Source organism: Sarcophilus harrisii, chromosome 6 (assembly GCF_902635505.1).
Source record: "Sarcophilus harrisii chromosome 6, mSarHar1.11, whole genome shotgun sequence".
Classification (NCBI taxonomy): domain Eukaryota; kingdom Metazoa; phylum Chordata; class Mammalia; order Dasyuromorphia; family Dasyuridae; genus Sarcophilus; species Sarcophilus harrisii.
This window is the reverse complement of record NC_045431.1, coordinates 239,360,621-239,376,289: the sequence shown is the minus strand read 5'-3', so window position 1 is coordinate 239,376,289 and position 15,669 is coordinate 239,360,621. Positions and strand designations below refer to the sequence as shown.

At 40.8% G+C, this 15,669-nt stretch overlaps 1 protein-coding gene across 2 annotated transcripts in view; it reads right to left on the bottom strand.

Annotated features, from left to right (window-relative positions):
• The window catches only part of CPT1A (carnitine palmitoyltransferase 1A), a 65,677-nt gene that overhangs the window by 29,178 nt on the left and 20,830 nt on the right, over window positions 1–15,669 (bottom strand). For both annotated transcript variants that reach the window (XM_031942589.1, XM_031942591.1), the window contains exons 2-5: window positions 13,682–13,836; window positions 11,521–11,660; window positions 4,247–4,418; window positions 1,651–1,752 (exon numbers count right to left, since the gene is read on the bottom strand). In XM_031942589.1, the coding sequence (XP_031798449.1) occupies window positions 1,651–1,752; window positions 4,247–4,418; window positions 11,521–11,660; window positions 13,682–13,822 (555 nt within the window). In that variant the 5' untranslated portion in view covers window positions 13,823–13,836. The remainder of the gene's footprint in view (window positions 1–1,650; window positions 1,753–4,246; window positions 4,419–11,520; window positions 11,661–13,681; window positions 13,837–15,669) is intronic.

Genomic DNA, 15,669 nt, shown 5'->3' with positions numbered 1-15,669 from the left:
TCCCAGCAGCCTTAGAGTGAGGAAGACCGGGGCTCAAGACCGCTCTTTTACACTTCTTGGTAAAAGTGGGCAAGCCTGTTAATGTCTCAGTGTCACAGTTTTCTTAACCTCACGGTATCTCAAGTTTCTAAGATTTTATATTGATGAGAAGTCCATCCTTATCACTAACAGGAAAGTTTCCACACCCGAGATTCCCACCCCCACAAAGCCAGAGTTCTGGATCCAGCCCCCAGCTCCCTTGCAACCTCTCTCCCAAATCCCTCAGGGAAGACAATGTCTAATTTTTTGCAAGTGTGGATTGATTGGTTTCGCTCCTGTTTCTTATGACACTCTCAGGGGAGTTCTCTGGTTCGTTCTCTGACCATGTGAGAGAGGACAGGGGAAGGACCACCCAGGGACGTCACCCACTTGCTGAGGGACACAGACGCAGCCTTGTCGATTTGTAAAATCTCACACCCGGATATTAATGTATCATTGGTGAAGTCGTGACTGGTCTAACCATTCTGGGGAGCATTTTGGAACTAGGCCCAAAGGGCCAAAAAAATGGGCATCCCTTTGATCCAGCAGTGTCTCTACTGTATCCCAAAGAGATCATAAAAAGGGGGAAAGGTGCAAAAATGTTCATGGCAGCCCTTTTTGTAGCAGTAAGGAACTGGAAACTGAAGGGATGTCCCTCAATCGGAGAATGGCTGAATAAACTGTGATATATGAATGTTATAGAATATTATTGTTCTGTAAGAAACGACCAGCAGGAGGATTTCAGAAAGGCTTGGAGAGACTTACAGGAACCGATGCTAAATGAAGGGAGCAGATCCAGATCATTATATACAATAACAAGGGTATGTGATGATCAACTCTGATCAACTCTCAACGAGATGATTCAAGGCAGTTCCAATAAACATGGGATGGAAAATGCCATCCACATCCAGAGAAAGAACTACGGAGACTGGATGTGGATTGAAACAGAGTATCTTCACTTTTTTTGGTTTTTCTTTCTTGCGGTTTTTTCCTTTTGTTTTGATTTTTCATTCACAACATAACTAATGTGGAAAATATGTTTAAAATGTCTGCAGAGCAGATTTCTTGCTGTCTTGGGGTGGGGGAAGTAAGAGAGGGAGGGAGAACTCAAAAGCTTGCGAAAATGAAGGTTGAGAACTATTTTCACATGTAATTGGAAAAATAAAAACTATTGAGTAAAAAAAGGCAAAAGATAAAAAAATCTTGTTCCCAGCTACTCTGAATGGACTCTCTCCCCTGCCTCCTGTGGGCTGGGGCTTAGAAGAGGAGGCAGTAACTGAAATGGAGACTCTCTTAATGGGTCTGTCCTCCCACCCAGGCTGCCCGGATTTGAAGGAGCTGGACAGAGAAGGAAGGGATCTCTATGCTTGCTCGTGTCCACATCAACAGCCACAAACCATCCCCCAAGTGGCCACTTCCCCAGACACAGCTGAGACCATCTGGCAGCCGGGTCATTATGCCCTCGGCAATGGGATGAGCTCAGGAACGGTGCAACCTGCCTTTAGGAGAAAGGTGGCAAGGAGCCTAAGCCCTGAGATGACATTCAAGGCCTCACTGAGCATCACTTCCAGCCCTGCCAAAGAATGAAGCACTAGAAAGCATTAGAATCGGGCCGTTCCATCAAAAGCATACCCTGTTGACAGTATCTTTAACAGCTGGCACTGGGAGACGGGGCAGGGACGTCTGGAAACTGTACAGCATTGGCTTTCGACCTGAGAATATCTTCACCATTCCCTGAAATCCAAGAAAAGCCCATTAGCATCGAGTACCTGGCATACAATAGGTGCCTAATAAATGTTGCAAAATCAACTAATAGGTTTTAAAATGGGATTATGGAAAAACAAGAGTTGTAAGACATCTGTAATTCAATTGGAATCAGACTTCTGTTATCCTATTAATTCTCTGCCAAGAAGGTTCAAGGCAGCCCACGGGTTTGAAATATTGTACATAATGGCAGATTTTTTTCAATAGATTGATTTTTGGGGGGCTGATTTTTCCCTCTTCTTATTTTCCTTTTGAAGAAAAAAAAAGATGACTCAGTTTTTCTTTTCCTTCCTTCTTGATCTGATTTTTCTTGTGCAAGATAACTGAATAAATATGTATACATATATTGGATCAAATGTGTATTTCAACATATTTAACATGTATTGGACTACCTGTCAGCTAGGGGAGGGGATGGGGGAAAAGGGGAAAATTTGGAACAAAAGATGGCTCTCGAGAAGTTGAGAGATGCAGAGGGAAATTTGTGATGTTAAAAATAAAAGATACCAATAAAGATCTATTTTTTGGAAACAAAACAAGTCTGGTGTCCTTTCTTAATTATTTATGTGAGGGTTATTTAGGGCAAGTTTTTTTTTTAAATCAAGCTTCCCCCTGACATCATTAGGAGCCCATATATTATTTGAATTGAAAATAATGGAATGTTAATATCGACACAGGGAAAACTATCAGTTTGAGAAGAATAAGAAAACCAATGTATTTTCTGAGAGATGACAGATGTTCCCTTCCTAGAAATGGACACATCTAATTGCAGCCAGAAAGATCTAGTAGGGGACAGTCCCCTCATTTTACAGATGAGAGAAGGGACTTCCAGGAATCCTCAGCGACCTGCTCTCATAGTCTCAGGCAAAATTAAATCCACTACATCATGCTGCCTCGTTACTTACAGATGATTCCTGTAAGGAAACAGCCCATTGGCCTGTTCAGGTTTTGGACTTGTCCTGGATGGTAATTCAAGGGCAGAGAAGGGGTGGGTGAAGGGGATTTGGGGACATACAGGAGCTGAGCTGACTCTCTCCCATAACTCAATGCAAACCTGCCATCTTGCCATCTCTCCTCTGACCCATAGCCTGTTTGTGTTCTTGCTGGGCCAGCCAGTTCTACCTGTTAGACCAATGTGAGTTATGATCTTTTGGGGGGTTGATGGGGGTGTCTTTTCCCATTAAACTGTAAGCTCCTTGAGGGCAGGAACTTAAAAAATTAGTTATATCTTCAAGGCTAAGCCCAGTACCTGACACACAGTAGGTGCTTAAAACATATTTATTAGATTGGAAGTATGGTGATATGATAACTGATCTTCTGGAATCCTTAGTCTAAGGAAGAACTGAGCCCACTCTTTGAGCTGTCACCTTCACCCTGCCAAGGGGGGCAGTTAGGGCTTAGGGGAGGAGCCACGTAGCTGGCAGGCCTCTGCTGGGCTTTGATACAGAAGCTGAAATCTCCTTCTTGAGATCTCACTTTTTATAAGGCAAAAACAATGTTTATCTGGACCTCACTTTACCTGTAAACCACATTATATTTGAATTATAGCCAAGATCTTTAAAGAAAAAAATCGAACAAATAAGTCCTCAAGTATTTTAGTCTTTTCTTTAAATATTTGTTTCCTGTTCTCCAGGGGTCAGGTCTGGGACCCATTTGTTGGAGTTCCCAAAGAGCAACCACTCAGACCTGTGAATTACCTTTTAAACACCTCTTGGGCCCTACTTTACTCACTCTTTGTCCCTACCTGGCCCGTTTGCCCTCTCCAGTAGCTGAACTGCAAAGAAAATCACATAATGTCACTGTTAATAGTAAGATGATGTCATCTCTAAGGGCAAAATGACAGAGAATAGTATTAGACTTGAAGCTAGGAAGATACAAATAAGAGTTCTTATTATATATATATAATATTATTATATATAGTTTTTTATATATTACTATATCTATTATATATAGTTCAATTTACTAGCTGAACAAGTCTCTTCTCTTTCCTCAGCCTCAGTTTCCTCACCTGGGGATAATACTAACACCTACGCCAAATGAGATATATGTACACTGCCTCACTCAAGCACCCCATGAAAGCTGGATGCCGTGTGCACATGTGTGTGTATGTGCTTGCATGTGTCTGCCATTCACAAGGCCCTTCAAAACCAGTATAATTCTTATTCCTGAGACTTCATTATTATTAAATAAAAAAAACAGTTTAGCCCATATTTTGTTGGAGAGTTTTACAAATTTTGGAAAGAATTAAGAAGACGGCTGGAGGGGAGAAAAGAAGGGCTAATTCAGGATCACAGACAACTCCGTCCTGAGTGAATGAGTTTGTGGCCAGTCAGGACAGCAGGAAAGGCAATGATATTTGAATGGGAAAAGGAAGGAAATGCGACAGAGGGACCCACAGAAGCCGCTGCTCTGAACCCCCCACTCCCAGCCTCGGCGAGACGGCGCCGTCCCGGCCAAGCAACATTACCATCCAGATTCTAGTTGCTCGGCTCAGTTTGCCGTGCTCAGCAAACATCCAACCGTGGTAGGAGAGCAGCATCTTTAAGGAGTACCGCATGGCCATGATGAGGGTGACCCAGAGCCCTGTGCCAAACAGAATGCCGCTGACAATGTTCTTGGTCTGGGTGGACATAGAACCCCTGCAAACCAGACAGGACAATTCTACATTAGCCAGGTGGGAGGGCGCATTGGGTGCTCGAGCCCCCCGTGACCGAGAACACGAAGAAAAGAAGCCTTCCTGCTCCCCAAGGGAGAGAAGAACCCGAACACCGATGCCATCCATTCAGGGAAGCAAGCTGGGCTCTGTGATTCCTTCCACGAAATCAAAATACGTTCTTCCCAAGCTGGCAATGATGCTCAACCCAGTGCTTGTCGCACCTTCTTTACTTCAGTCAGACTAATTAAGTGACTGCAAAGGCAGAATTTTGTGCCTCTGAAAGCATGGGGCCTTGATGGCAGACAGAGCTGCCCACTCACCAAAATCACTTTCATTGACCCCAGCTGAGCACATCTGTCTAATCTTCTTTGTTTGCTGTGACTTTGATTGAGACAGACCCTCTCAAATATAGTCACTGGGAAGAAAAAACTAGGGAATCATTGGGTCTTAATGCCCTTTTCTTCTCCATTTTTATGGATGCACTATGAACAACAGATATATTCAATCACCATAGAAATCCAATCATCTTTTTCTAAATGTGGAGTTCCCAAATTAGGTCAAAGTGACATGTTTTTTTAACTGTCCATTGCAGAGAAATGATTTAGTGGTTTAATCTATTCTTAATACAACCAATGTTTTTTAAAAACTAATTTTAAACAAATTTAATACATTATCTAATTCTATGTCATATATAATTATACAAATTATATAAATAAAAATAGATAATAAATTTAAATGAAAGGAATTTAAATAAAATTATATTATTAATTTTAATATTAACATATGCAAATATAAATCATCATCATCTTTATTATTCCACACAAAACTTCAAAGATTTGCAAAAAAAAAAAAAATTAAAACTTTCCCAGACAAGAGATTCATTAAATTTTAAACAAGAAATACTCTTCTCTAATGGAAATGACCATTTTAAAACTCAAGTCCTTAAAAGGCTATAAAAAAGAATCTTAGCTTTGATTTATTTTTAATTTTTGTTTTTCTTTTCTGTTTTTCTTTTTACAATTTTTCCCAGCCCAGTATAAAAGCAAAACATTTGGGTCTGTTTTTCTAGAAGAGATATTTTTTTAAATGTGTATTTTGGGTTTCTTGTATTATGTAACTTAGGGGAAAATAACTAAGCTAGAGAAATAAAGTAGCATATTAAATATTTCTTATAGAGAGAAACTTTATAATAAGAGATTCATTAGAAATATGGTTTCTGTTAAAAAGCAATATTGCCACTAGAAAGGGAAAGTGGCTATTGCAAATCCTAGCATGGAATACAAGAAAAGAAAAGCCACATCTTTTCTTCTGTGGGTCTTGGCTTTGGGGAGATCAGATTTCTGAGTTCAACAAAAGTATGGACAGGGGTCTGTGGCCTGAAACTCTATGGAGGAAGTGGAAGTCAGCCTAGAAAGACTGGTGCTTTCTGAAAATATAAAGTCAAGCAATTCTAATAAAGAATGAAAATGGTCATGGTCTGAAGACTCCGATGTGGATACACAGGAAACTCTCTTATTAGCTCAGATCTAAATAAGATGGGAAACCAAAGAGGGATGTTAGGGCAGGAACCCGAGAGTGAATACAAATGGTTCAGGGTTCATATAATGTTAGCAGCAGGAGTGCCAAAGCTCTGAATGGGGAAAACCAAAGGATACCTTGGAAGGATCCTTCAGCCAGAGTATTTGGCAAGCCCAGGTTCAAAGGAGGATCTGGGCTGTTACCTGGGAATGATGGGATGATGACCAATGACTAGAAGAAGCCAGAGATAAAAACTCATTTTTCAGCTTCTATTTTCTCCACTAAGAAGAATCTTATGGATGAGGGAAAAAAATAAAAACATGCAATGGGGGGTGGGGGTAGATACAAGATCAGTTATGAGCTAGTCTTTGAGAAAACTATCCTGTTATTTTTGGGTTGCATGTGTGTGACTCACATATCTCACTCTTCCCTTTGATGGCTAAATTTCTTGAGAAACCTGCTTCCCAGAGGTGACTCTACTTCTTTTCCTTCTTTTTAAAATTCTCTTTATAATTCTCTGTAGTCTGGCTTCCAACCTCATTCTTTTTTTTTTTTTTTTAATAGCTTTTTATTTACAAGAATCCATCCATCCATCCATGCAAAATCTGCATGGATAATTTTTCAGCATTGACAATTGCAAAACCTTTTGTTCCAATTTTCCCCTCCTTCTCCTCTACCCCATCCCCCAGATGGCAGATAAACCAATACATGTTAAATATATTAAAGTATATTTCCAACCTCATTCTTTAACTGAAATTATTTCCTCCAAAGTGACCGCTGACTTCCTAATAAAGAAATAGAGTGTCTTTGCTCAGTCTTCATGCTTCTTAACTTTTCTGAAGCATCTGACTCTTCTTTAGGATTTCACGATGCTGCTCTCTTGATTCTGTTCTTTCCTGATTACCCAATATTCTCTGCTGTAGTCTCTTCTCTTTTCTTCCTACACTATTCCATCATTTCATCAGCTTCCTTGGTTTCAATTATCTCTACAGTGATAATACCAGATACAGATAGACAGAGGGCATCTCAAACTCAACATGTCTAAAACAGCTGATTATTTTCCTTTCCAAACCCTCCCCTCTTTCAAATTTCATTGTTCCTGTTGAGAGCACTATATTGTGCCCCAGGCACTCAGGCTCGTAATCTTGGTGCCATTTTTTAATCTGTTGTTGAAACATCACAACATGTCTCCAGACTCAACAGCCACCAGTCTCTTCATCTCTTGCCTAGGCTATTTGCAATAGTTTTCTAATAAGTCTCCCTCCATCCCTCAAGGATCTTCCCCACCCCAATCCATACTATAATCAACCCCCAAAGTTTACAACCCCATATCATCTCCCTTCCTGCTGCCTAACACAACCTATAATGGCTCCCGATTACCTCCAAGAACAACTATCAAGGCCGCTATCTGGCACTGAAAACCCTCCCCAACCTGGTTGTCTGTTCCTTGGACTCGCAGATTCAGCTACTCTGCCCTCAAATTCAGTCCCCCATCATCTCCTCTGCATGTATCCTCCCCCATACCTCCTGTTCTCTTAACCCCCCTCAAAACATGGCCTATATCCCACCAGGAGGCCTTGCCTAGTAGGCCTGGCTCCTTTTCTGAGACTACCCCCATCCATTCACCTAGTGGATGGAAGGAATACACAAATCTTAGAAATATTCACATTGTAATAAGCTTCCAATGGCCTAATCTCTTCCATTTAATCTTGATCTGAAAAGGCAACATTAGCAAAGGTCTAATTCAGATTAAACTGGCAATTTTTCATCTACTCCATGGGAAAGATTGCCTGCCACCATTTGAGCGAGCAGTGTCTGACCAAGCGACACATCTACAATTGGAAAGTTCCAGCAATTTCCAGAAGGAATGTTCCTTAAGATTGAGTCACCAGTGGAGTTACTGGCTTGACTGTGTGAGTCCCACCCTGGGCCAGGGAACACTGGCTGACACCCTTTTAATATAAGGCCTCATACAGCAGGGTTATCCAAGTCTTAGGAAATCCTGAATTTCTTTCTAGAAGAGTACAATACAATTTTTTGGTTGATGAAAGGACCCACGTTTCTCAACTAATTTGAAGCTCCAGGCTCCCATCAGACACGTCTTCACGTCTTCAGAAGCCTTGTGCATGAGGACAGGAGTGAGACTATCATTTCTCTGCCTGAAATCCTCCTTTCTCCCCCACACTGATAATCTAGGGTTGAGACACACCCATCATTAGCAATGACTTGGCCCACAGGGTCAGTCTATGTCATCAGGTCAAAGGTCTGCTCACTTTCCGCTTGTCATCTTTAAGATCAAATTAAGTCTGCTCTTAAAAGGAACTTTTATCTTAACTCAGTCCAGTCACTACAGAATCCTCTCTAAATGCTGACACTCACACCCAAATGAGGTAGATGTTCCACAAAAAAAACCCTGTATCCTTTAGCTTAAACTATTTAAAGCAGATGTCCAATATGTCCAGTGCATCTATGTGAGGTAGGAACTAGATTAAAATGTAACAGGGAAAGATTTAACAAAATAAGTCAAAACATAGATAATGTTAATATATGATTTCAGTTTGTAGATGGTTCAGTGGCTTGTTGCTACAAGAGTTGACACGACTGATTTAAAGCATATCACACTCCTTATCACGTTTGACCTTGTATCCCCATACACCTAACTTGGAATCTGACAATATAGTCAACTAGAAAAGAAATAATCAAGTGTTCTTTTTTTATGCATGTTACTCTGTCTACAACCTTCCAATACTTATAAATGTTAATATGCAATAACTCAACAAGTTTTTATTAAGTGCTTACTGGGTGCTAGGATCCAAGACTACAAATACAAATGGAGTTATGTGTAATTCACAACAAGGATCCAAACAATCACATAGAGAATAAATGTGGAAAGCTGTTAGAGACAAGTTAATTTGCGAGGGGTGTCATGGAGTAGTTGGGGAGAATCAGAGAAGATGTCTTGATAAGGTGGGACCTGAGGTGCTTCTTGAAAGAAGAGATTCTATCAAAAGATGGATGTGGAAAGAGTGTCTTTTAGTCCAGGGACAGACAGTGCAAAGGTATGGAAACTAGAGAGTATGTTCTGTGTGAGGAACACATTAAAGGCTAATTGGGCTCGATGAAAGAAAACAAGAAAGGAAATCACAATGAGAAAACTCAGCACTTCCATCTTGAATTCACTAGCTTTTCTACCTCTATCTAAGTTCAACTGCCCACTGTGGGCCTAAACTGAATGGTCCTGAGGAAGAACAGCCAATATTCTTATATTTGGTCACTGCACATGGGAGGTGAGGTCAGTCAGAAAACAAAATGCTTACCTCTAGGGATTCCCATAGTTTTATCATCCCAGGTGCCCCTTCTCTGAATTATTTGCTACAGAGAGGGAACTGGAAAATTCCTCTGGTTTGTTCTAGGGGAGAAGGATTCAGCACTGGATCTTGGGCCTTTCCAAAAGTCTTGATTCCTTCTTGGAATCTATCCAGGGGGAGCTTCTGTCAAAAGGACAGAACAGGCAGTCCCGCCTAAGTCAAGCTCTTCTGCACACCCTTAAAATAGTAACAAGGATGTTAAACAAAAAAGAAGGACATCAATGTTAAGATGGAGAAAAAAGAAGGAAGCCCTCAACTACTCACACCTACACAACTTTAAAGGAAAGCTAGGAGAATGGCTGGAGAAATGATCCAGCAGAAAAAAGGAAAAAAGCAGAGATGATGGAAGAGAGTAAATCATTTAAAAATCTCAAAAGCTAGAAGACCTCAGAGCTCCACAAACCAAATCAACAAATCTAGAAGACAAAATTCCATAAGATAATTTATCTCCAAGAAAAAATAAATTGAGAGTTAAAATATCACATTTCATGAAATCAAACCAAATCAAACTTTCCATAAATATTGGAAAAAAGAGACCAGAGGACAAATCAAGATAATGCACAGGATAGGGACAGGGAGGAATCCCAAGTTAATTTCATGAGAAATGTTTTTGTCAAATCTCAGAGCTTCACAGGAAATGAGAGTCTTCAGTAGCCTGTAGGAAGCAATTTAAGTATCAACAAATGTCAATTCAGATTGCACAAGAATCTTCAATAAGGATAATAAATGAAATAAGAAACATTTCAGGTGTCGTTTGATAAACAAGAGCAATTGGCATGTACCCAAGGCTGAGTCACCCTGCAAAACTCAGCATAGTTCATCATAGGAAAAGATGCTTTTTTGATTAGGCTCATCTATTCAAGGTGACTCTGGTGGCAGCTGTTTTGTCTATCTCTATTTTCTAAACCTTCATAGATCGTGGAAGCAAACTTACACTTTCTATGTCTCCTGACTCTCCCCGATCCCTGCGCCTGCTTGGCTAATTAATTCTGAGACCAGATGCAACAGGTTCTGAATTCTCCTTTCCCTCCCTTTTCCTATCACTGACATCTCTATTTGAATGCCCAGATCTAGTGTTGCAGAATGTTGAGCCTAAATCTGCTCTCAGCTTTGCCCTCAGGATTCACAAAGACTAAATCTTTAAAGCTCTTTAAACACTTGAAGACAGCTATCATACCCTAGACTCTTTCACCAGAATTTCATGCGGCACGAGCTTGAGATCACTGATTCACGACTGATTGTTGATTACTGGTTGTGGCCCTCTGACTGCTCCCCAGATTAACATATCTTTCCTAAAGTCTGGTGCCCAGAACTGAACACAGTCTCCTGGAGGTGATCTCACTATGGCAGAGGATTGGGGAACTAAACCCTTTCTAATCCTGGAATGACTCAATACCTTGCTCTCCTTTTTGTTTTATTTATTTATTTTAATATACATTTCTTTATGAATCATGTTGGGAGAGAAAAGGCAGAACAAAAGGGAAAAACCATAAAAACATAAAAAAGAACCAAACACACAGCATGTGTTGCGTTACATTCAATCTCCATACTTGCTTTTCTGGATGCAGATGGCATTTTTCTATCCAAAGTTTATTGGGATCGCCTTGGATCAGCACCTTGCTATCTAACTTGCCCTCCCTCCAAAGTTTTATACACAAAGAAATACAGAAATCATTGCCCATGTCACCTGAAAAATAGAAGACTACCCAAAATGCCCAAAGGCCTCCATCACAATCATTCACCACAATCTTCTCAGAGTCTATATGAACCCTGAAAATTCAGATAGTTAAAACAATAAGGTGGTTCTAGAGCTGCTCCCTCAGCCTTGGGAGGATCTCCCCAAGGATGCCTTGGGGCAATCAGAGCGCCTAAGAATTCTGGAAATGGACACTATGATGCCAAGGAAAGCTCAGTACCCGGAACCAACTCCTCCTCAGTATCTCCAATGGCGGCCTCTTCTGGTCGAGACCCCTACCTCGTGCTGTGGAGGACCTATTCTGATTCCAAAAAGAAAAGCAGTGAGTCTGGAGCTGCTCCAGTAGAACAAGCAAATGACAAGAAAACACACGGAAAAATGAGCTAAACATCTTAAATCAAAATCCACGGGATTTTAATAATCTTTATCAACTTCAAAGGATTGCTGTCAGCATATAAAACCCATTAGCACAGGAGAATTTGAAGCATGAAATTCCCACTTACGTTGTTCCAAGAGTTTGATTGATCTTTGCTATTATTCCTAAGGAAGGATCAACTTTTGCGTACATGGTTGACATCACCCCCACCACCACAATAAGCCAGCTGGATGGGCTCGCAGGATACACGCCTGTGATGATTCCATTCTAAAAATAAACACACAGAGGTAGCTTTGGAGACCAGTAAGCTCTGCTTTCACTCAAGGTATCACAAGACCCTGGCATTTCTAAGCAGCTTATCTTGATCCAAGGGTGACCTAGAGTTGCCTTTCGCTGGCCCCTAGCTGGGCACTAGGTCACTCACTCTGAACCCAAGGCAAGAATCCCCAGTTGGACAAAAGGGGGTTCGTGGGTCCCTTGTAATAGCAAAGTCTGGATGTGTTCCAAAGAAAATGCTGGCGATTTTCTGATTATTCATTGTTAGGGACTAGCCTCACCTTTCCACCCTCCACCAGTATAAACCTCTAACCACCTAACTCCTGGCCAGCCTCCACATCACAGGCACACAAAGAGTCCCACGCTTCTTCAGGGACTTCCAATACAGCTCTCAGGTTGGGCACACCGGCTCTTTGGTCTTCTGTTCTTTACCTTCATTGGCTCAGCTGATTAAGAAAACCCAGTGAGCTTAAATAAGCATTCCCACTGAGGAATAATTAAATTTACCTGGCTGAAGAAACAGAACCTAAGAACAACAACCAAAAGTGAATTTAAGCCTTTGAATAAACCTTCTGTCGTTTTTAAAATTCTCAGGCTTAGGTCTCTCATCTGTACAATGGGGATGATAGGATATATTACTTTTTTTTCCTAACAAGGATGTGGGAAGGATTAATGAAAAAGCCAAATCAGTACATGTTTTTATTTTTTAAAAAGTGGGATTTTGGACTTCTCTTGCTTTCTAAATTAAACTGTTTCCACTAATAACTTGTTTGTGACTCTCAATTTTTTAAAATATAAATAGATATTAATCAAAATGCAATATTTCCTTGGGAATCTGCTAAGCAGAAACACATTAGGTCTCTGTAACTTTTTACAAAAACTAATAGAAATTAAAAGGAAATTCTATTTCCTCTCTCTCATTAAAGACTAGAACACAGCTTGCCATGGATAAAAACCATCCCCCTACAGACAGTTCAAAACATGGATAAGAATAGGCTGTACGGCAGCCAGGCTCGTCCCACTCTGGTCATCACTGGATCTATTTTGGCAACCCTGCTCCTGCTAGGGCTGCCTGTTCTGCCCTTCCTAAGACCCAGGGATCTTGGCTCTGAAATGCCCTTTTCTATTTTTGACATGTGGAGGCACAAAAAAGGAACCCTGGATGCAATCAATCAATCAACATTTATCAAGGGCCCATTATGTACATGGCAGGCACTGTGCTAAGCCTGAGGATACAAAAAGAGGCAAAAGACAGCCCCTGACTTGGAGGATCTCACAACCTAATGCCTCTGTGTGCAAAACTTTCAGGATTCATATAATCTCATTATTTTAAAGAAACATCTGCCTTTTAAGAGACACATAAAGTGCCACATCAAGGAAAAGTCCATTTATTGCTGTGCTTTTTGGTGTTTTAAACAGAAATGAGGATTTCATCAAAAGCATTTTGAGAGGCAGATAGTGATATAATCATGTGATTTTTAAAATTCTGGTCATCAGTGTAGTCTTTTATGTTTTCTAGATCATAATAATTTTCTGAAGTCACAGAGTTGGAGACCCTGGGGGTTATTTGCAAAGTCCATAAGCTCCAAAGTCCCGCACAGCCAAGAGACGATACCTCTAACACGGGATTTCCTTGAATCTGAAAAGATGTGCCTCAAGATTCCTGTGTACACAAAGCCTTGATAATCCATCATTCCCTCAAGAGGAGATTGAGAGAAATGAGTTTTACTTAAAACCAAGGCTCCCCCACTTTCTGGCCCATTCAGGTCAACCCTGTGAATTTTTCAAATGGGTGGCCCCAGCTCACTATTTAAGATGTATTTCCCAGAGCTTCCAAAGAGCATTGGAGACAAATAAGAACAGTAAACACAATATTAAGACTAAGAAAGAAAAAACCACTGATAATGGAGGATTTCTAAGGATCCTCCAATTCAAACTCCTATGATTCTAAATAATTTTTCTCATGTCCTAACACTCATCTTCTAAAGCATCATTGACTGAAAGACAAAGACCTTGAATCGGATGAACTTCTTCTTCCACGAGTGGAGGCCCGAGAGGTAAATCTGCTTCAGAGCTTCATGACTCAGACGGAGGTCAATCCCATCAGGAGTGACCGTGAACTGGAATGCTACGGCTTGGTGAGCTTCCGCCATCTTTATTCAGCACCCTGCCAAAAGAAGAGGGGTGAAAATAATTCCAAGAAAGTAGAATCTTGTCCTTATTCTGGGAAAACTCAACACTAAAAGTAAGAAATTTCTGAATTGTTATGCTATTCCCCTATAAGAATGCTGATTTAAAAAACATTCCCTTTAATAGAACTAGAGGCAGTACTAACACTTAAAAATACTCTCCATATGTAGCCTCTTTGCCTCAACTGTATGTCTGTCCAGTATTTTTTTTTTTTTTACTTTTTTTAGATAAATTGAATCAGGAACTGGAAACAGGTCCCCAAGGTCCTTCCCTAGCACCCAAACCAAGTCAATTGGCCAACTCCCAAAGGCAATTCTCAGGTCATTCCACAACTCTAGACAATGCAATGAGCCCCATGACTGCTCAATTCCCTGTCTGCCAAAATCTAATCTCATTTAGAATTGATTCAATTCAGATATTCATTAAACACCTACTATGTGCAAGACTGCAGAATTCTAGAACTCTCAGTACATAAACCCTAGAAGAATATTGGCATTAAAAAGATAGACCTTTGCTTCAAGGAAAAGCAGTCTCCCAAAGGCAACTGAGCCTAGTCCCTCCCCACTCTGTTCTGGGCTCAGCAGCTCCCTCTCCAGTGGCAGTGTGTGTCCAAGACAGCAGGACTCAGTGGTTTGTTCAAGAACCGCCCGGACAACAAGCATTCTCATCCACTTGACTTTTCCCATATGGCCGGAGGGAACTCATAGGATAAATTATGATCTCTGTCTTTGGAAATAATATATGCATCTAAGGAGCTTACAACTTTGAGTGCAAGGTATTATGCCAACCCCACCCCCACCCCAAAACAAGGGACTGGCTGGTTCCTGGCCTTACATTAGTTTTGGGGGAGACTTCTACTAAATCTGGAACTTCCCCAGAGCACTTATCGTGAAAGGCCACGTCCACTTCTTTTTCAATTAAACTAATCAAATATTTAAAAAAATATGGCATATTAAATGGAGACCCAATTTGGAAGCTAGGAAGACCTGGGTTTGAGACCCATCAATGAGAAACATATATTTATATTAATATCTAACATAGGTTTATATATATAACATATATATAATATATAACATAGGTTATATATACAAAACACAGGTTATATGCACAATATATTACATTTATGTTTCACAATACATATATTTATGTTTATAATATATATCAGTATATATTGTATATATTATAATACATATCAAGTATATATTGCCATGTATCTGGGGCTGGCTGTTAGACTCAGTCCACATCAACACCCCATCACCAAAAAAGTCTCAGAGAGTCTGTGGCTGACCTAGAGCCACCCACTACTCTGGGGGTCACAGGAGGTCAAGGTGAGCTTCTTTTAGAATAGCCCGGCCTTCATCTGGGTGTTTGTTCTTCCCGCAGCTGCCAGTACTCCCCAGGTCAGTGCCCTCCCTCCCCCACTCCATAAACACCTTTCGAATATAGGGCATAAGTCATTGATAATGGATGAATTGAAAGCAAGAGAGAAAGCAAAAGAGCCCTGAGAGCCCGGTGAAAAAGCCGAAAGACATCTTCCCACTGATCCAAAGAACCACTTAAAAACCAGAAGAAAAATGAAGCCATTCTGCAAAAGCCAATTAGTGCAAATGGTCACCCCATTAGCAGATAAGGGTTCAGACTTTGAGAAAACAAGGAGAGAGGCAAGAGCAGACAACCCAGGGCAAAGTGACTCTGCCCCCATCCAGTCGGTGGCCAAGCCTTGGCTAGAATATTCCCACATCTCTGCATCCATAGCACGTGTCCACCCACAGTACCCTTCCTCTGGCACAGGTCCTCTCACCTAGCCTAT